The 18,315-nt window shown below is 33.2% G+C and overlaps 1 protein-coding gene across 1 annotated transcript in view; it reads right to left on the minus strand.

Annotated features, from left to right (window-relative positions):
* ADGRA1 (adhesion G protein-coupled receptor A1) overlaps positions 1 to 18,315 on the minus strand; it is a 254,109-nt gene that overhangs the window by 92,151 nt on the left and 143,643 nt on the right. Inside the window, exon 12 of the mRNA XM_040702834.2 lies at positions 16,836 to 17,051. Within this exon, the coding sequence (XP_040558768.1) occupies positions 16,836 to 17,051 (216 nt within the window). The remainder of the gene's footprint in view (positions 1 to 16,835; positions 17,052 to 18,315) is intronic.

Below are 18,315 nucleotides of genomic sequence, written 5' to 3' on the forward strand. Positions count from 1 at the left end.
AAAACTGAGCTCTACTTGTAATAATGATGAACCCGCTTTTAAGTGGCTACTAGTTCTGCCAGCAGAGCAAAGGTTGTGCAAGTTTAATTGAATTTACACTGAATATTCCAGTGATATAGAGAGGTGAAAGATAACAGTGTTCACAGATCAGTGTCTGTACCCTGAGAAACGTATTAAAAAAGTGCGTGTTTGTGAATGTAAATAACATTTATTAGCCATTCCAAGGTATTTAAAGACAGTCTGGTTAATCCCACCATAATATTTTAATAACGGATGCACTGTTGTATGTTCACTTACAGTGTGTAATCGCCATCTACATTACAGGAAGTTTGCCCATTGGCAAAATCCAATGATTTCTATGTTTAATGGAAGGTTAAATGAAAGCAAGAAAATACATTAACAGCCACTTGATATATGAGAATTTAAAACAACTCTAATAAAGATTTAGATTGCAACTCAATGACTTTTCCCACAATTATCTGATTTCATTTTAATTCACTTTTGAAGCACATTCTACAGGAAAGAAGCTCTTACTCTTGTGGGAGATAAGAGTAAAAGCAAAAATGGGAGAGATTCTTGAAACATTAAAATTAATGATGTCTAAGAAATCATTACAGTTATAAACTTTGAGTTTGACAGTTTTCATTTAAGGCTCACGAAAACTGAGAAACAGTTAAATAAACTGAAGGACCAGATGGTCTCAACCTTTAGGGAATTCGCTACAGACAGATAAATTAGTAAACAGGAGTCAACAGTCAGAAGCTAGAGAAATTCTGAAGTGTTTTGAAAAGTCTAGCTTCTGATGAAAGCCTTGAGAATACAATTTTCTAGAGAAAAAAATACAAAAATAAACAGAATTTCTAAATGCTGCTTTTCTTAGAGCTTTTTATCGCATACATATTACACACGTGCAATCTCTATAAACATGTTAAGATCCCTGCAGCAAGGTATTTTCATAAGAACAGGCATCAAGCCTTGCATTTGTCCAAGAAAGAACAAACTATTCTCCTTCTTTGTTCAGATTTGTTTGACTAATAATTCAAAGTGATTAATGACCAGGACATCATGTGAGAATACTAAAACACTGAATGTATAAATTAATTGCAATTTACTATTTCATTAAGTTCAGTAGCTACAGTGGTGAATAAGCATAGGATCTAGTTTTCATTATCTTAAACTCTTTAACTTTATAAGGAGAATTTGCGTATTACCACCCCTCTCCTATTTACTTGCCAATTGATTTTTTTTTAAGAAATAAACTAAAAACAAACAAACAAAAACAGCAAAAAACAAGCATTGAGCCTGAATGATTTCTTAGTGGTTACGTTCTTGTCACGAGTGACAGCCATGTCAATTGTAGGAGACTGGACAAATTCAGCTACAGTTTCCTGATCAAGAAAAGGAGAGCAACTTAGTTCAGATGTTTCAGACAGTTCACTAATGATAGATACTGCATCAGTGACTCATCAGAAAATCAGCCATTTTTCACAAATGTAGTCTCATCACTCTGATGGCATCATTTTCAGAAATAAAAAGTCAATAACAATATTCACCTAGTTTTGCCTCCAAGTGATAGAGACCAAAACCAATTCTCTTTGAGATATTCTTCTGTTTCTGCTGAGAAACAAAGAAAGCAACTTTCGTATTAACATTCACATTGTGTTTTGTGACAAAGAACTGTGTAAGTCAGCTACTAATAAATTTAGTATTTTTATTTGTCATTCAGATTCACTAGGAAGATATTAGGATAACAAATTCTGCTATATATATGATCGTATTGATTGGATTCTTTCTTTTCATTCTCTTTTCCCTTGCCAAAAAGCTTCCCAGTAGCTCAAAATTCACAAAATTTCCTAGAAGAGGAAGATGCCTCCTGATCAGTGGAATACAGAGTAATAAAGAGGGAGTTTAAGTGGAAATTCATCAGAACCTCCATAATACGTTGAGCTAATAGTATAAACAGACCAACAAACAGATGAGGAGGAAGAACTCCCGCTACTTCTGTAGAGTTTAAAGAAGGGTGGAATAAAGTTGCCTTTTGAAGGGAGCTATTCTATAATATCATTTGAGACCAGCAAAAAAAAAAAAAGTCAAAACTAAATTAAAGCATTGCAAGACTCATCCCGGTGATAGTCTGAGAAGTGTTACAAGAGTGGCACACAAGCTCAAATGGGTTCACCATCAAAAAAGATAATCTACACCATTCTGGAAGACATTAAACATTGAAATGAAAGTACCTAATTTTTCAAAACTGGTAAAAAATTCGACCAGTTACTAAGTAGGATGGATAATACTGAAATTCAAATTCGCAAGTGGGAGAATAGACTGAAACTAATTGTTAGTGTCCTAGCTGCTCACCAGTGAAAGTAGGTAGGGCTTACTATTGTGAAAATGTTTCTCATCAGAACTTTGCCAACTGCAACAGTAAGTGATTTACATCAAGGTTAAGATAAGCTTTAATGCTTTTTTCCCTGTGAGCAGACCTCAATTTCACTTGCATATCAGTTATTCACCTTTTTCAAAATATCATTTATTGGCTAACTACTACAAAAGCATATTTTAATACTTCCAGCTCATATTTTCAATTAGTACAGACTAATTTTCCTTTAAGTCTTGAAAACAGCTATCTGACACGTCAGTCAGAAGGAAACCATCTTAGATGTACATGATTTCACAATAATGCCTGCTCACCATAGTCCATAGGTTTTTAATTCAGAAAAAAAGGTTAATATTTTTAGAGACAGAAGGCAATAAAAAATACCTCACAGCTATAAGACTGGACTTAGATTTATTCTTCTGGTAACAGTTTGTAATATCGAGACTTTAACAAAGGTTATATTTTACTATGTAACACGATTGTGTCCATCACTTGGCCTTATGGATACTAAATCTCTTCAATCCTGATAAGGTCAGCACAAAATGCATCAACACACCAAGTAATTATTTGATTCAGCCCATTCACCTAAATTTGATCTACTGAGCATTTCAGAAACAGAAGAAAAAGTCAAACAAGCACTTCTAACGTGATTAATGACACAACAGAGTTCTATTTTCTATGTCCTGCAGTGGTAAGTGAAGCAGAAAGCACCAGAACAGGGTTTTGAAAATGAGCATGAAAAATTGTATTGTACGATTGGTACATCTTCCTTAGCCTCAGTCCTTCCAAGAAGAGGATTTGCCATTTATAATGTTGGTAACATGAGTCATTTTCCCACACACATTACCACTAATCAGGAAAATACAAGGTTTAATATTTCTCTTTGGTTGACTCATATGAACATTTGGCAATTTAAAAATTATTAGTCTGATATGAAATAACCTTTGCCAAAGAAGAGCAGAAAGATATGCAGATGCCAACTATTACCTTTACCACAACTGAGGGCTGCTCCAAAAGTAATGCTTCCTATTTTATGTTTTGTTTCTCTTAGCAGTAGAGGTTGAATCTTCCTGTGAATAATCCATTACTCTTTGTTGCCATGTGACAGTTGGCAGCAGAGAGACAGTTAAAATAGCACCAGACATGGAAGAGTGTATGAAGCAAAAGTATGTCACTGAATTCCCCCATGCAGAAAAAATGGCACCCACTGACATTCATCAATGCTTGCTGAACATTTATGGAGACCAAACAGCAGATGTGAGCACAGAGGCAGTGGCTGGTGCATTTCAGTAGTAACAACAACATTGGGTCACCTTCGCTAGTGCAGATGTTTACAATCATGGCATGCAGGCTCTTGTTCATCACTGGTGAAAATGTATGGTAATGTATGGCTAATGATGGTGACTAAGTTGAAAAATAGTTTTTTTGTAGCTGAGAATTTGCTCTATCAAACAGTGTTATTGTGTCGTATTGTACCTGTTGTAGTTCCCATGGAAATCAACAGAAGGCATTACTTTCAGAGTGATCAACATATATTGTAAATCTTTGTACTCTGCTGGTCAGCTTTTTTTTAGCAAGTCTGGATGGCTTCTGTGATTATTTTCTAGTAAACTCATCATAAGGTATTTCTTCTACAAAAGAAGTTTTAGGAGCCAATACTGTAAGAAAATATAATCAGATAAGATGAGAAAAGTAGTTGGGTATCTTGACATGCACTGTCAGCAGCTGTATGAAAATTGGACGTACACGACACTATTCCCAGATAAGTTTTCCTTCATTCAGCTCTGTGTACGTAGCTGCTTGTATACACAGATAACATTTGAGGAACTAATATCTATTTTTATTAAAATGTACATGCTGTGCTCTGCCTGGGATGGCTACACAACCCTTTAATGTGATGTAACACCAGTAAAGTTACACTTGTGATTTTTTCATCTTATTACTGCCTATGGACCATTAAAAATACCTTAATCATTATCCTAGTCTTTAGTTTTTTATATTTATTTTCATTTAAGGGACTACATGTGTTGAGAACATATGGAAGGGATGATCAAGAAATTCAGAACCTTTTGATTAAAAGCCTTATTTTGAAGTGAATTAATACACTGTACTTAGCCATTTCTGTTATTTTCATTTGCAACTGAAGAGGCCTTAATTCAATTTAGCAGAATTAATTTTCAAATTAATTCAGTTAAGCTTAACTGAATTAAAGCTATTTTGATTGTGGATAAGGGTGTCTACATAGGTTTCACTTATACACTTTCAAAATTCATTTAAATTAATTTTCCCCAGTGTCTGCATGTAGAAAAAAACCTTTAAACTGAGTACAACAGGAAATGTGGAAATGAGATGAAATGCCACTGCCAACTCATTTCTAAACTTGTCTATTCAGCAAAAAGAACTGCCTTATTTTTAAAGCATTTAAAACAGATGCATGTACATAAATGCACAAAAATGCTCACATACGTTGAAACTCAGGAGATAGGTTTGTGATCTCCCAAACCCTTTCAACTGTAGTAGCTCTTTGCAAATCAGCATGGTTCACAAAAGAACACACTAGCAATATTAATAAAACAGCGTGACAAAAAAAGATATTCTTAAAATTATACCTTATATTTCTAGAAATATTTACTTGCGCTTTTTTCTTTCCATAGTTTTGTGCAGATATCATCAAAGCTGTATGTGGAATCTGTTGTCTGTCCTTTCCTCGCACTGATGTTTAATTCAGTGTCCTAAAGTTGCAAACCTCACTCCAGTCCTTGCTCACTGAGCTGAATAAACGTCTTCTCCCTGACTCTTCAGGTTATATAACAACTTTACATGACACATCTGCACATTTTGCCTACAGAAGGTATATATATATTTTTTTATTCTCCTGCCAACAGTTCAATTGCAGAAGAAACCATTCATTTCAAATTAAGTTTATTTGCAGATCTTAATAGTTCTTAAAATCTTAAATTATTTGGATTGGTATACAAAGCCAACCTTTACTATTGCACCAATTTCAGGGACATTAACAAATCAGCAATTCTGTAGCAGCTCACATCAACTGCATGCATGTTCTTGAAAGTGGAAGACATATCACAAACTAAATTCCATTTAGCTACTTTTCATAGTCATAATGGAGAAGTAGGATTGCCAGGGCACGTCCACCATATAGCAAACGAAAAATAAGCCAGTATCATCTACCAAAGATATCCAGATAACTAGCAGAAGCAACTGGTTGCCAGCTTATGCATACAGCGCCTTAATGATTTTGAGTATCTTTTTAAGATGCTGCTGATTTAAAAATGCTGCTGATTTAGGTTTGACACAAATTAGAGGATTTTTGATTCTAATGCTCAGAAGATATCACCTTTTAGAGCTTTCAAAATGAAGACATATAACAGTGCCCTTATCAGTTTGTTTTTAATGCAAACAAACTGGATGAGGTATTTCCAGGAATTCAAAGATCATTAACCAAGCTAACTACAGACTCTCTTTCTCAGTGTCACAGTTCCATTAGTATAATACAGCAACAGATCCTCTGAGTATTTAATGCAAATAGCTACAAATAGTTTTTAACATTCTTTGCTAGTTTTCAGTTATGTCCATGCCCACGGTGATGTTCCAGTCATAGGAAGAATTCCCCATCACATCACCTCCCCCCCAAGAAAATACTGAGATACACTGCAGCAAAAGATACTAAGTGATTCTGATCCTCTTTGAAAGTTTCTCCCTTAAAGAAACTCTAGGAATTGCAGCGTGGAGGAAAACTTCATGCTGCAACTCAATTTTGCCATTTGATTTGATTTGTTATTTGATAGAATTAAGCTAAACTCTAAGGGTAAGACACATTTTATTTCAAATAAAGTACATACATTCTGACAAATGCTCCCGTTAGACATTTACTTACTACTTAATTCAGACATGCACTATCTGAAAAGAATGACTTAAAATATAGATGCCAAATCAATCAAGTAAACTGAAAGTTCACAGAGACTGAAAACCATTGTTCTGGTAAACAGTATCTGCTAATAAAATAGCCCAGAATTCACGTGGAGTCCTATTTTACGTGAAAATTAAGAACCTACACACTGAAATCATTATTACCACTTACATTGAATATATGATGTTCTATGGAATTTCTGTAGATGACTATCATCAGAAGAGCAGTGATAAATGCTGAAGAAACACAAAATAGCTGTAAATAACGCTTCAGTTCAATGAGTCTGATAATTATATGCAACTTTGATAGACTATATTTAGTGAGAATTTCAAATCTGTTAGACACTTGACAGTGCTGATCAAAGTGAGCTTATGAAATAAAGCATTTTACTGTAATATAATGTAACAGAAATGTGATCTTTATTCTTTTTTTAAAGTGTCAAGTCCTAAGCTTACTTTTTATTTCAGAGTAGCTGCACATGCCGGTCATTGAAGCATAAATTACGCAGCTGTTACATCTACTGTATGACCTGTATATATTGAATCAGCCATTGTGTTTCTCAATTCTGGTTCATCAGACTTTTCATCTGAAGGGCTTTAATCTATATTTAGCAAAGGAATACAATTCAGTGTTATCTTGTCTATCCATAATTCATAGCCTCCGGCCTGTTTTGATGTAAAACAATTGGCCAGTTTTCTAAAATGTTAGTATAGGATATACGAAAAGGATTAATGGCAGAAAACCTCCAGGACTGCAATTTGATCCCATGAATATGTTTGCATACACAAAGAGAGCATGTTAGTAATGTAGGATTTTTAAATAACCAATCTCCCTCCTTTTCTCAGGTTTTTACATCAGCATTCATTCTACACGAAGAAAGATCTACATCTTACAACACACATAGTACAACTTAATCAATACTTAATACTTAAGTACTTAATCAATACTTAATCAAAACTTAATCAATAATTAAAAATGAATGTGATATGGTAAGATCTAATACATTAAGAAGTCTCAAATTTTTTGACCATTTCATGTATAGATGATCTTTTCAATGCAGTCCTTCGATCAGGAAATCCACAAGCCATACAATTGTGGATATACATAGAAAACCACCACCACGTTTCCTGTCCTTTGCTGACTTTTCCCCTAAGCATCTACACCACTAGACTCCTACTGGAGACAGGAAATCAGCTCAGACTGAGCTTTAGACTGACATTTTATGACTCTTCTGACACCCTTAAATGCAACAGTTTTCACTAATATTGCCTTCAAGTTTGTTTTTTGTTTGTTGGTTCATTGCTTTTTGTTGTTATTGTTCTCTAATTTTTACAAGACTACTGTATCTTTCTGGTTATCATAAGTACAATTCTAACTTGTGATTCGTACATTTTTTTAAATTACTTTTTAGTAACCCCCTATGATACCAAAGAAAGTGGTACAAAACCTGGAAAAACAGTACGTTAAAATCATTTTTGCCTCTTCCTAATTTGGAATTGAGTTCAAGTCATTATTTTGAATCTCAGCAGGAACAAGAAGCCACATCTTCTAGGGATCCTCTCTTTCCAATACTATATTATGAAACCAATGCAGCAGATGTATTCAATCAATACTATATTTTAAGTCTTATCACTATTGAATACTTCAAGCCTAATAATTTAATTCTCTCCCAAAAGTTAAGAGGAAAAAAAATCTTTATATAGACACAAAAATTACTGAGTTTCAGTGGGATCCTGAATGCTGTATTCAAAGACACTAATTTCAGAGGCACCCTTCAGAACCATAGGCAAAAAAAAAAAAAAAAAAGCCTTTAAAAGCTGCATCAACGCATTGGCCCAAACCCTCAGTAATATCAGTTTCTTTCACATTCTATCTAAGCAATATTTAGTGCATTTCATATGAACACATATCACCAAGCTGGTCACCTCTACTTGTCTTTAGCTAAATTACAAAAATTAGATGCCAGTTATCCCCTCTGTAAGCTGTCAATAATTACAAGTTTACTAACTCAAAAATGTCAAAGAAATAAATTTTGAACCAATGGAGAACAAAACTGTGCTAAACACATGCCTAATGAACTGATGTAACACTTTGAGGGGGAATTTAAATTCAAGTCAATTAAAGAAACATAACTGTATTCCATCACAAAGTTCTTTTAGAATCAAAGCAAAGCTCTGGATGAGTTTCATAACCTAGAAAAGAAGCAAATTAACTTCGCCTAGAATGTCTGTCTGTGTATAGACATATAATGAGTATGTATTTAGAACACCTTTCTCTTTAAAACAGAGCATAAGTGTTTCATTAAAACTTAATCCAGCATTAAAACCAGTAATGAATTGGAAACTCAATTAACACCTGTAAGTTCTTTCACTGATGGTTTAGGAGAATAATAGTTTAGTATAATGAATTTATTTTACGTAGTAATGCAGAATTTTGAAGATGTGACTTTTATAATTAACAGCCAGGTAGTTATGCTATGATCATATTTGTACTTTTCACGTCTGTATGTACTATGTCAAATAACAGTTCAATTACCATACAACCTCTTTTTGATAAATTTATGCACAAGTCAATAATGAAGGAAGAGTTCCAAATGTGAACATATGAATCAGCATATCAATATTCATTTAGTGAAAAATCCATTTCTCATCAAGATGAACTCGAGATACAATGCCTGTATTTCGAGATACCCAGTGGAACAGCTGTCATCCACTCTTACATCATATTTTAAAAGTGTAAACACATGACATTCAGCCTAAAATGGCGGATAAGAATGAAAAAAAGTCAGCATTAGGCAGATCTTCTAATACTCCAAGCCTTGTCATAAAATTCTGGGGGTCTTGTTGATCATTAAAATCACAGAAACAGTAAACACACATGCTGCCCAATTAAATAATTTCTTCATGAACAGCAAATAGCAAGTCAACATTTGCACTTGAAATAAACGGAGACACTTACAAAGCCAAAGACAGAATACTAGTCTTTTAATGAATGAACTCGTTTGTATAGTAGCCTCTTTATAAGCCATTTCATAAGAGGTATTTTACATAAATCATAACATTCGGTCTATATTGTGCTTGAAATAGAGATCAAGTACTCACTGCCTGAATCAAAAATTTGCATTCCATTGCTGACTTCCACTATATATTCAGTAATAACTATATACCTGGCTATAATCTAGAGCTTCTGAAAAACTGCCACAACATAAAGATACTGCCTTGACTATCTAAAGATACAGAAAACTATATACATGCCCTATATACAACATAGAGTCTACCCCCACAAAACAAAAAACCCCCAACATTGGAAACATTTTATACATAACCTCAAAAACTGTTGCATTTGCCTTTAGTACATCACTAGACCCTTAACAGAAGTTCCATCACCACATAACTGTTGTAAGGAAATACAGAGTACCTCTCAGTGGGTACCTTAATTCTACATGCTGAGTTTGAATCCTTCAATAAGAACCTCCTTCGCACCTGTGCCACTGGGCACTTCCTCCTGGTTATCAGAGAGACTCTCCTGGTTACAGGAAACTGGAAAGTCATTAAACAATTAGCATTTTTAGGGGAAGATCCACACCCATTAACCTTCAAAGTAATCTATTCTAGTGAATGCTTTGTCAGCATCAAACTATTTGTGTTCCAAAACAAGTCAATAGAAATCAAATCAACCCAGAAAAAAAGTAAAACTTCCATACATACTCACGTAGCTACTATAACTATCAATTTAGAAACTAGAAATATCTTAGCAAAAGTAGGCAACATAGTTAGCTAAACACGTAGTGAAAAAGGTATTGAAAAATGAAATATAAGTATTTAATAGATTTTGAGGTGTTTTCGTCTTTGAAGACATCATCCTTTGCGAGGGAAAATATAACACACACTAGAAAGAAGAATTAAGAAAGCAGCAGCATTTAACTTATATACAGAGCTATTAAAAAGTTGATTCTAAGTACAGTAACAAAATCAGAGTAGGGTTATAATTCTTCAAATGTCAATGCACAACCAGGAATTTTGGTAGTACTCAGTTTTCTAGCTGTTCATTATTATCTTCCTACCATTAAGTTAACTTAAAATATGTTCTAACAATTAATGTACTGTGTTATTAACTGTCACAGTGTCGATGTTTTTCTGTTACAATATTTATCTTAATTAGTGCACAAATCATTATTTAACAGCAGAATGCACTTGAGGAAGTCTGGTAATTTTGCTTCCTTTTGTAACAAAGAAAATAATCTTCCAATGCCCTCTGGGAAAGCCCAAAGAGAACTTTTCTGTAATGAGAACGATGGAGCGGAGAATCAAAAAGAAAAGTTTTTCATGCACCCACTATGGATGAGAAAGCGAGAGTGTATCTCTCAGATATATATTGAAAACACTCATAAAATCAACATGAGTCATGTTAAATTTATGAAAGCAAATGAGAGTTGAAATGACAGAAATTTATATCACGTATAAGCTGGTACTTTTCCAAGTCCTTTTGTTCTTGTATTTGTTCTTTTTCTATATAAGCTGTTCAGATTACTTTTGACCTTCACATAGATATGCAAATTAAAACCCTAATCTGTACATAGCATGAATAGAAAACTTAATATCAGTTAAATAAATCTAAGTTTTAAATATTATACATGTATCAGAAACATCAGAACCATAAACAATAAAATACAGAAAACTCTTCAAGTTGGCTGATGTTATTTGCAGAATTTTTACATGCTGAAGTGGCAAAGGGTAAGATAAGAGGGACATGAGCTTAAAATTACATTTTTAGGTTTTTTTTTTAATGCAGAAACCAGCTATGAAATAGAAGAACACTGTACATTTTCCTACTTAAAAAGAACATAACGTATTTCAATTTCACTGATGTATGTTAAACAAGTAGAACTGTAGGAACCCTTCTGCATACCTAATATAGTTGACGTTGCAAAAGCATGGATAGTATTTTGGTGCTATTTCATTTTCTCCATATTTAGAAATAGCAGGATAGCTATTCACATTGAAAAAGAGCATGGGGAGTACGTGCAGACTGAAGAAGGTCTATTGTATTCTATTAAATATGGAATACAGAGCTATATATGTCAAAGATGTCACAGTTGGCATAAATATATAAAGAAATTGTCTGAGAGGGAATAGAAGTAAGAGGTACAGATATGTAAAGGTGTGCTTTTTGGATTTTGGAGAGGAAGGTAGTCTTTCTTGTATACGTTTGATTTTGAAGTTAAGTCCACCTAATCAACTGAATGACAGAAACTTCTCTTTTTTACTCAGCATAGAGTCACTAATCAACTGCAAGCAAACTCATGCTCACACAGAAAATACTTTAGGTAAAAAAGCACATAGAATAAACATGAAGGGATGAAAGCAGATAAAATAGATTAAACTTTAAGATCTCTTAATCACATAAAGACATCTGTTTTTGACAATACCAGCAAACTACTCAAATAGTAGACCTAGAATGATTACTGTAAAATTCAAATGCACAATTTATATCCAAGGAAACTTTCACAGACGTTCCAAGAACAAATACACATATTAGTGTCAATACTCAATAAAAGAAGAGCAAAATGTTTTGAGTTCTAAGACACACAAAGAAAAGAGCAGGTAAAGAAGAAAATGGGGAAAAAAAAGATAATTACCAAAAGAAAAGGAAAAATTATGGTATGTAGTATAAAGAGTCCTGACCTGATCATAATTATGACATGTTTTACAACACCTGAGGAAAAAGTACTTTGAAACCAAAATAAGTTATGATGTTGTGTTTATTGGTATTGAGCCCACTGCATCACTGTAATACTCAGTTTATGTAAACTGAGAAACTAGGTGGGTTTTTTATTTTTTTTCCTGCTTTACTGCTTCACTTGGCAATATTTATTTCTGCAGTCATAAAAGCTACAGATTCAGAAAAAAACGATAATGTTGTAGCAATCTATGTTATACAGATATAATCAAAGTTCATAATATTTGATGATAGAGGTGCTGTAATACTCTCTAACAAATGATGTACGCTGAGTAACTAGAAGAAATCATGACAGAAATGGTGATGCCAACACATTCATACTACACATAAGACAGTAACTATTGTACTCTAGAAGAAGAAATTCAAAGTTATTCTAGTGACCTAATGTTATTGTAGATAGTAGAGTAGTATTTTGTTGGGTGCCTTAGCTAATACTTTGCTAATATGATGTATGTGGTTATACAATGTTGCTATGTGAAACTTCTCAATAAAAGACTGGAAAACATTAGTACTTTGTTTGTTTGTCTTTTTAAGTGTAGAATTGAATGAAGGAATATCGGGACTGGGTGAGCAGTTAATTTGACTGATTGGATCAGAAAAATTAATTACAAATAGCCAAGTTCTGTGAAAGTTGCTGGAAATATTTTCATTCTGCATCACATTTTAATTGAGTTCACTAATTTGACACATTTCTTTGAACTTTAAACTTCTTCAGCTGACCTTGGTGCTCTGAAAAATGCTGTACACATGCATTCTGAGCACAGAAAAAATTATGTTTAATGGATAAGAACTCTATCAAGGTAGCAGCACTAAGCACATGCTTAAAATAAAATACTTCACTTAAACAGATTCACAGGTAATTAGAATACACATAAATCTCTGTTAATGAAAATATATGAGGCATTGTTCAAATTTCAAAGTCAAAACTACCTGTTTACGTACTAGTACCACAGAAACCATTTTGGAACCTATAACTGGGTAAGTGCACATCTAACACTGCCTTAGAAACTTCCAGTATAAATTGTAATTATTATTTATATAAGAATTAGCTTTTGCATTAATGAGAAAGTTCATTATTGCACAGTCTACTAGACAGCTTCTAAATTGAGATAATTAATTATCTATAAAGATTAGGAGCGTTTCATGTACACTGAGTTGCAGTGAAAAGCACTTTTATTAAAAGACCTACTAGAAAGCAGGTCTTATGCAGCTTATAACTTTCCCCTTCATAGTTTCTCTTTGGGATTTTCTATGCTTTGTCCTAATCAAAGTAGCGGGTGGTAGTGGAAATCCTTGCATCAAGTTCTTTTCTGAAATCTCGCTAAATTTTATATATGAATGTGCTATAAATTTTTACATTATCAGTACGGTTTGATATTCAAATTGACTTTGTGCAAGAAAAAGTTTGTTTTTTTTTTTTTACATCTTATGACTATGAAAAAATATTTCTATAATTGTATAATAACTATATATACATATAACTATATATTTATATATATATAAAAATATAATAACTCAAAGTGATATAAGCAAATAATCAAAGGATTTTGTCAAAGCACTTTAGATTTTTTCTTCATTATTAGCATGTCTAGTATCAATGCTAACACCAACTTTTAACACTTTAGCATATGGACATCACCTGCAATGCAATCTGATCAATCAGTAGGCCTGCCTGGCTCATAAAAATATAAGGATTAAATGAAATATAATAGTAAAATGAAATGTATTGAGTGTATCTAAGTGGAATTTGAATTTCAGAAATCAGTGATTACATGGTATTACATTAGTATACTACATACACAGATTTTTGTTGCTCCCTTGAACTCCGTCCTGCATCAAATTAACAACTAATGAAACTAGAGAGAGATGAACAATATTAACTCATTTAGCAAGTGTTTACAGTGATACAGAAACCATGAATTATGTTAATAGAATATTTTCTTATAAATCTGAGGGTGAATACTGAGTTTACAGTCCTCTATAAACCTCATGTTTAATTATGATAGGCAGGACATTTAAATAATTCATTTTATGTTGATGTAATTTTAGTGAGGTAGAGGAAAGAATTAACTGTATATCTGATATCTTTACACAGTGGAGATAGTTTATAGAATCAGGCTAGAACAGGGATTAGGTTCAGACTACTATCTATCAAATGGGAATCAGACAGCAGACTCATTCAATAGCACTAAACTGTTCTCACATTGTCTGAGTTCAAGTGTTACAGTAGCCCTGTATTCACATATCAATACTGTGATATCCCTACAGTACAGTCAGGCTATGGGGCAGCATATTAGTAGCCATCCTCTAATGTGAGCTGAAGTAGGCAGGCTGGAAAGACACCCTTAGGCCTATTTAACCAGGATCAAAACATACAGTGTCAAAATACAAGCCACTGTATCATAAAACAGGAACATATAACAGAGCCATGTTTTTTCATCCAATAGAGTTCAGTCAGGCAATGAAAACTGTCTACATCTAACAGCAGAAATGGGATTTAAGACAAAGCAACTGGGTCTAAGCTCTACAGTAGCAAAACTTTTGACCTGCAATAGTGATCATTTTTTTCAGTCTTTCAGATTGTTTACTGACTGCAGAGCCAAAATGAGATTGAAAGACAAAAATCTGTGCATCACACTGAAATAATATTTTGCCTTAGAGTATTTTGAAACACTGCAAGTTAGTCTATAGAGGATCTTCTGCATATATGAAACACAAGTTGATATGCACATATGTTAAGAGTCATCTCTTAAAGTTTTTTAAATGATGAAACTTTTTCAGTACCTTTTAAATTATTTAATTTTCAATTATTCTTTTTTTTTTTTTCATTCAGTCTTTCTTTCCCCTTTGGGGGTTCTCTATAAATCTGATGTGTTATTTAGAGAGCTTGTGATCGCCTACTTCAGTCCTCTCCCATCAACTTTCCACAAACTGCTTTATGAATACATACTACTTCAAATTCATTGTTACAACTGGCTATCAACAGACCAATGTCATAAACAAATGTTTATGCTTGGTGAACAGATGACTTACAATGCTATGCATTTGAAGAAAGATAAAGTTTTTATCATAAAACAGTGTAAATCTTCTCATTCAATGAGCTCCTTAAGGACAACCTTTTATGCTTTTATTAGAAGTAAATTAAAGTTGTAATTACCATTTGTACTTAGTGATTTTCATTAGATTTTTTTTCCCTCTTTATGATTAATCCTATGCTAAGTAGAGGAAGATTCTAAGAATAAGTTCATCATCTAAAATGAAGTTCTAAGTAGTTAGAGTAATAAGTACTTTAAAATACAGTGACTAAACTTTGGAAACCAGCAACTCCCACCTCCACCACAAACTCTATTTTTCTGAATTTTAGATAGCACTATGAAGTAGGTTTACTGTATGCCTCCACAGAGAAAATACAGAATTAATTTGGCTTTGGATAATGACAAAGAATCCTATTTTCTGTTATCAATTACATTTATACAACTTGTTCTATTAAACAGTGAATAAAATAACAGAAGGAATACAGTTCATTTCAGAATGAGTTAAAGGAATGCTTAGCTTAAAAGTTTCAGAGAACAATGAATGGAAGCTTCTTGCTTTTCAGAATTCACATATTACATTATGCAATGTATACAAATTAAGTAAATTTTGGTATTAAGGCCACGAAACTAACATCTAAATCTTCTGCAGTGTGTTGAAAATTCAGACATGAGATTGATCTAGCAATCTATTGATCTAACATGATAACAACATCACTTCTCACAGAATATATATCATATTTAAAATTGCTTTGCATAGTTGTAGGTAATCTTCCTTTGTGCAGATAGTAGAGTTTACCTTATATATGTTTTAGGTTCAGCTCTCTGTTTTAGGTTTTAGATCTCTGATATTTGGTTTTCATCTTATAAATGCCAATCTCCTCTTTTCAGACAACCATCTAGGTCATCCTAGACGGACATGTTAACAGTGTCCACAGAGAAAATTAATTCCATTGTTGGAAAAAAAATAATCTGCCTATTCTTCTATTATTAAAATGGCCTTCTTTTTACCAGAAGATCCTGAGAGCACAAGCTACTGACACATCTCTGCCTAACCCATACAGAAGATTAAAATGCACCAAAGAGAAAATAACTTCAATCAAAATACTTTCAAAGTTCAATAAACTGCTAGTATTATCCAGAAAAGTATCATTTTGTTGTATTAAGTATTTCAAGAAATAAGGCTATTAAACTGAGATTCAGCTGAAGGATAACAAAAATTCAACTCTGCAATACTTAAATTTAATAACATGCTCAGCCAAATGCAAAATTCCATTTCCTACTAGATCAAAATGTAATTGTCCCACTTCATTATTTGATATTAACAGTGTGTTCTATTAAAAGTCTTATTTATTATTGTGTTTCTTGGACTACTACTCAAAAACTGCAATGTAGCACTCTCCTCTGTATGAAGTTCAGAGAAAGGAGAATGTAATATAATTTAGTGGATGTAAAGATAATTTCCATTGACTTATTATTCTGAAAATTTCTGAAATGTAAAATCCAGAGAGCACCTCACTAAAACAAATATTGCCAAATTCCTTCAAATAGATTGGTTACACATGGAAATGTTTTCAGAACTAGACCCAGAGATAGAAAGAACAAAACATTTACTTATTTCTATTCACATCCTGCATTATTAATGGGATATCTATTAGAACAACAAAATACCTAATACACCATACTACAGCAACTTAGATATTGAAATTATTATCCACATTGAAAAATTTAAGTTATATTTGTGATTGCACTGACTTACCCTGGTAGAAGAATTCAACAAGGAACCATTCAGATTGCCAGTGTTGCACTTGAAATTCAAATGTTGATCAGAACGGGGATCTGCTTCCCAGCTTCCCAAATCATGCACAACTGGCTTGTCAACATTTGCAGGTATTTTTTGGAAGGCAGTGCAAGTCATTCCCATGAAATTAGAAGGCTTGATCATAAAGGCCTCCAGAGCAATATTATGAGATACCTGTCAAAACATATTGAGAAGCAGAGATATTGCTAACTCATTACACTTAATTATAAATAATTATGTGTATTGTGTATTTACTGTACATAAAGATTGTGTTTGTACATGCTTCCATACATAATGCATATGGATAAGAAAGAAAACTGAACTTATTTTTAAAAACTGATACAGAGCTCTACAACAGTACAGACAGATTGCTTGAGAACTTCTTAGGCATAAGTAAAAAGAGATGACAAGACAGCTAAAAAATAAGCTTAAAAATAATTATAATAAATTAAAAAATAATTTTAAAAAGTCTTTATTTCTCAATTTGTACCAGTTTTGCAACTGTGTCATTATCAGCTTCAACAGATTTAATCTTGATTTAAAGCAATACAGATATGAAGTCAATTAGCAACAGCAGTAGTAGGAATTATTTTTAAAATGGACACAGATGTGTTCTGTGCCTCAGAAATGAAATGGAAAGATGCTTAGCAATTTGTTGGATGGATTTCTGATTGTCTTTCTGAAGGGAGCTTACAGCGAGAGTGGGATTGGTCTCCTCTCACTGGTGACAGGATGAGGGGAAATGGCCTTAAGTAGTGCCAGGGTAAGTTTAGGTTGGATATTAGGAAACAGTTCTTTACAGAAAGGGTTGTTAAGCAGTGGAATAGGAATAGTGGTTGAGTCACCATCCCTGGATGTATTTAAAAACTGTTTGGATGTGGTGCTCAGGGACATGATTTAGCAGGGGATTGTTAGGGTACTATGGTTAGGTCATGGTTGGACTCGATGATCTTTAAGGTCTTTTCCAACCTGAGTGATTCTATGACTCACAGATCTTGTTCCGTTATTATGTTTGCATAGTGCTATTATCCACATTACCAGAATCAAGCTACATGTCTCAGTTAAAACTTCTGTGTGGTAATGTATTTCTAAAACCCTGGCAAGAGCCATTTAATTATTTAGAACTTCAAGTTTCCTGCTGTAGAATGGAAATAGAACTAGTTTCCTCATTCATATTTTGAGATGATGATTAAAAAATGTTAGCTGGAGGATATTGTAGTGACAGTTCAAGTGATTTCACAAGTAAGCCTTATTTTCTAAATTTTGAATACAAAATTCTTTCAACATTAATCTTTTCATTTTCAAAATAATCCTATGGCAATGTTTAAATAGTGTGAACACACTGTTCTCAGCATATAGGAACAGATGAGTAAAATAGAAGTTGAAGCTGTTCCTTATTAGGACTCTCAAATGAATTATGAAATGGATATAGACGAAT

This window comes from Gallus gallus, chromosome 6, assembly GCF_016699485.2.
Source record: "Gallus gallus isolate bGalGal1 chromosome 6, bGalGal1.mat.broiler.GRCg7b, whole genome shotgun sequence".
Lineage (NCBI taxonomy): Eukaryota > Metazoa > Chordata > Aves > Galliformes > Phasianidae > Gallus > Gallus gallus.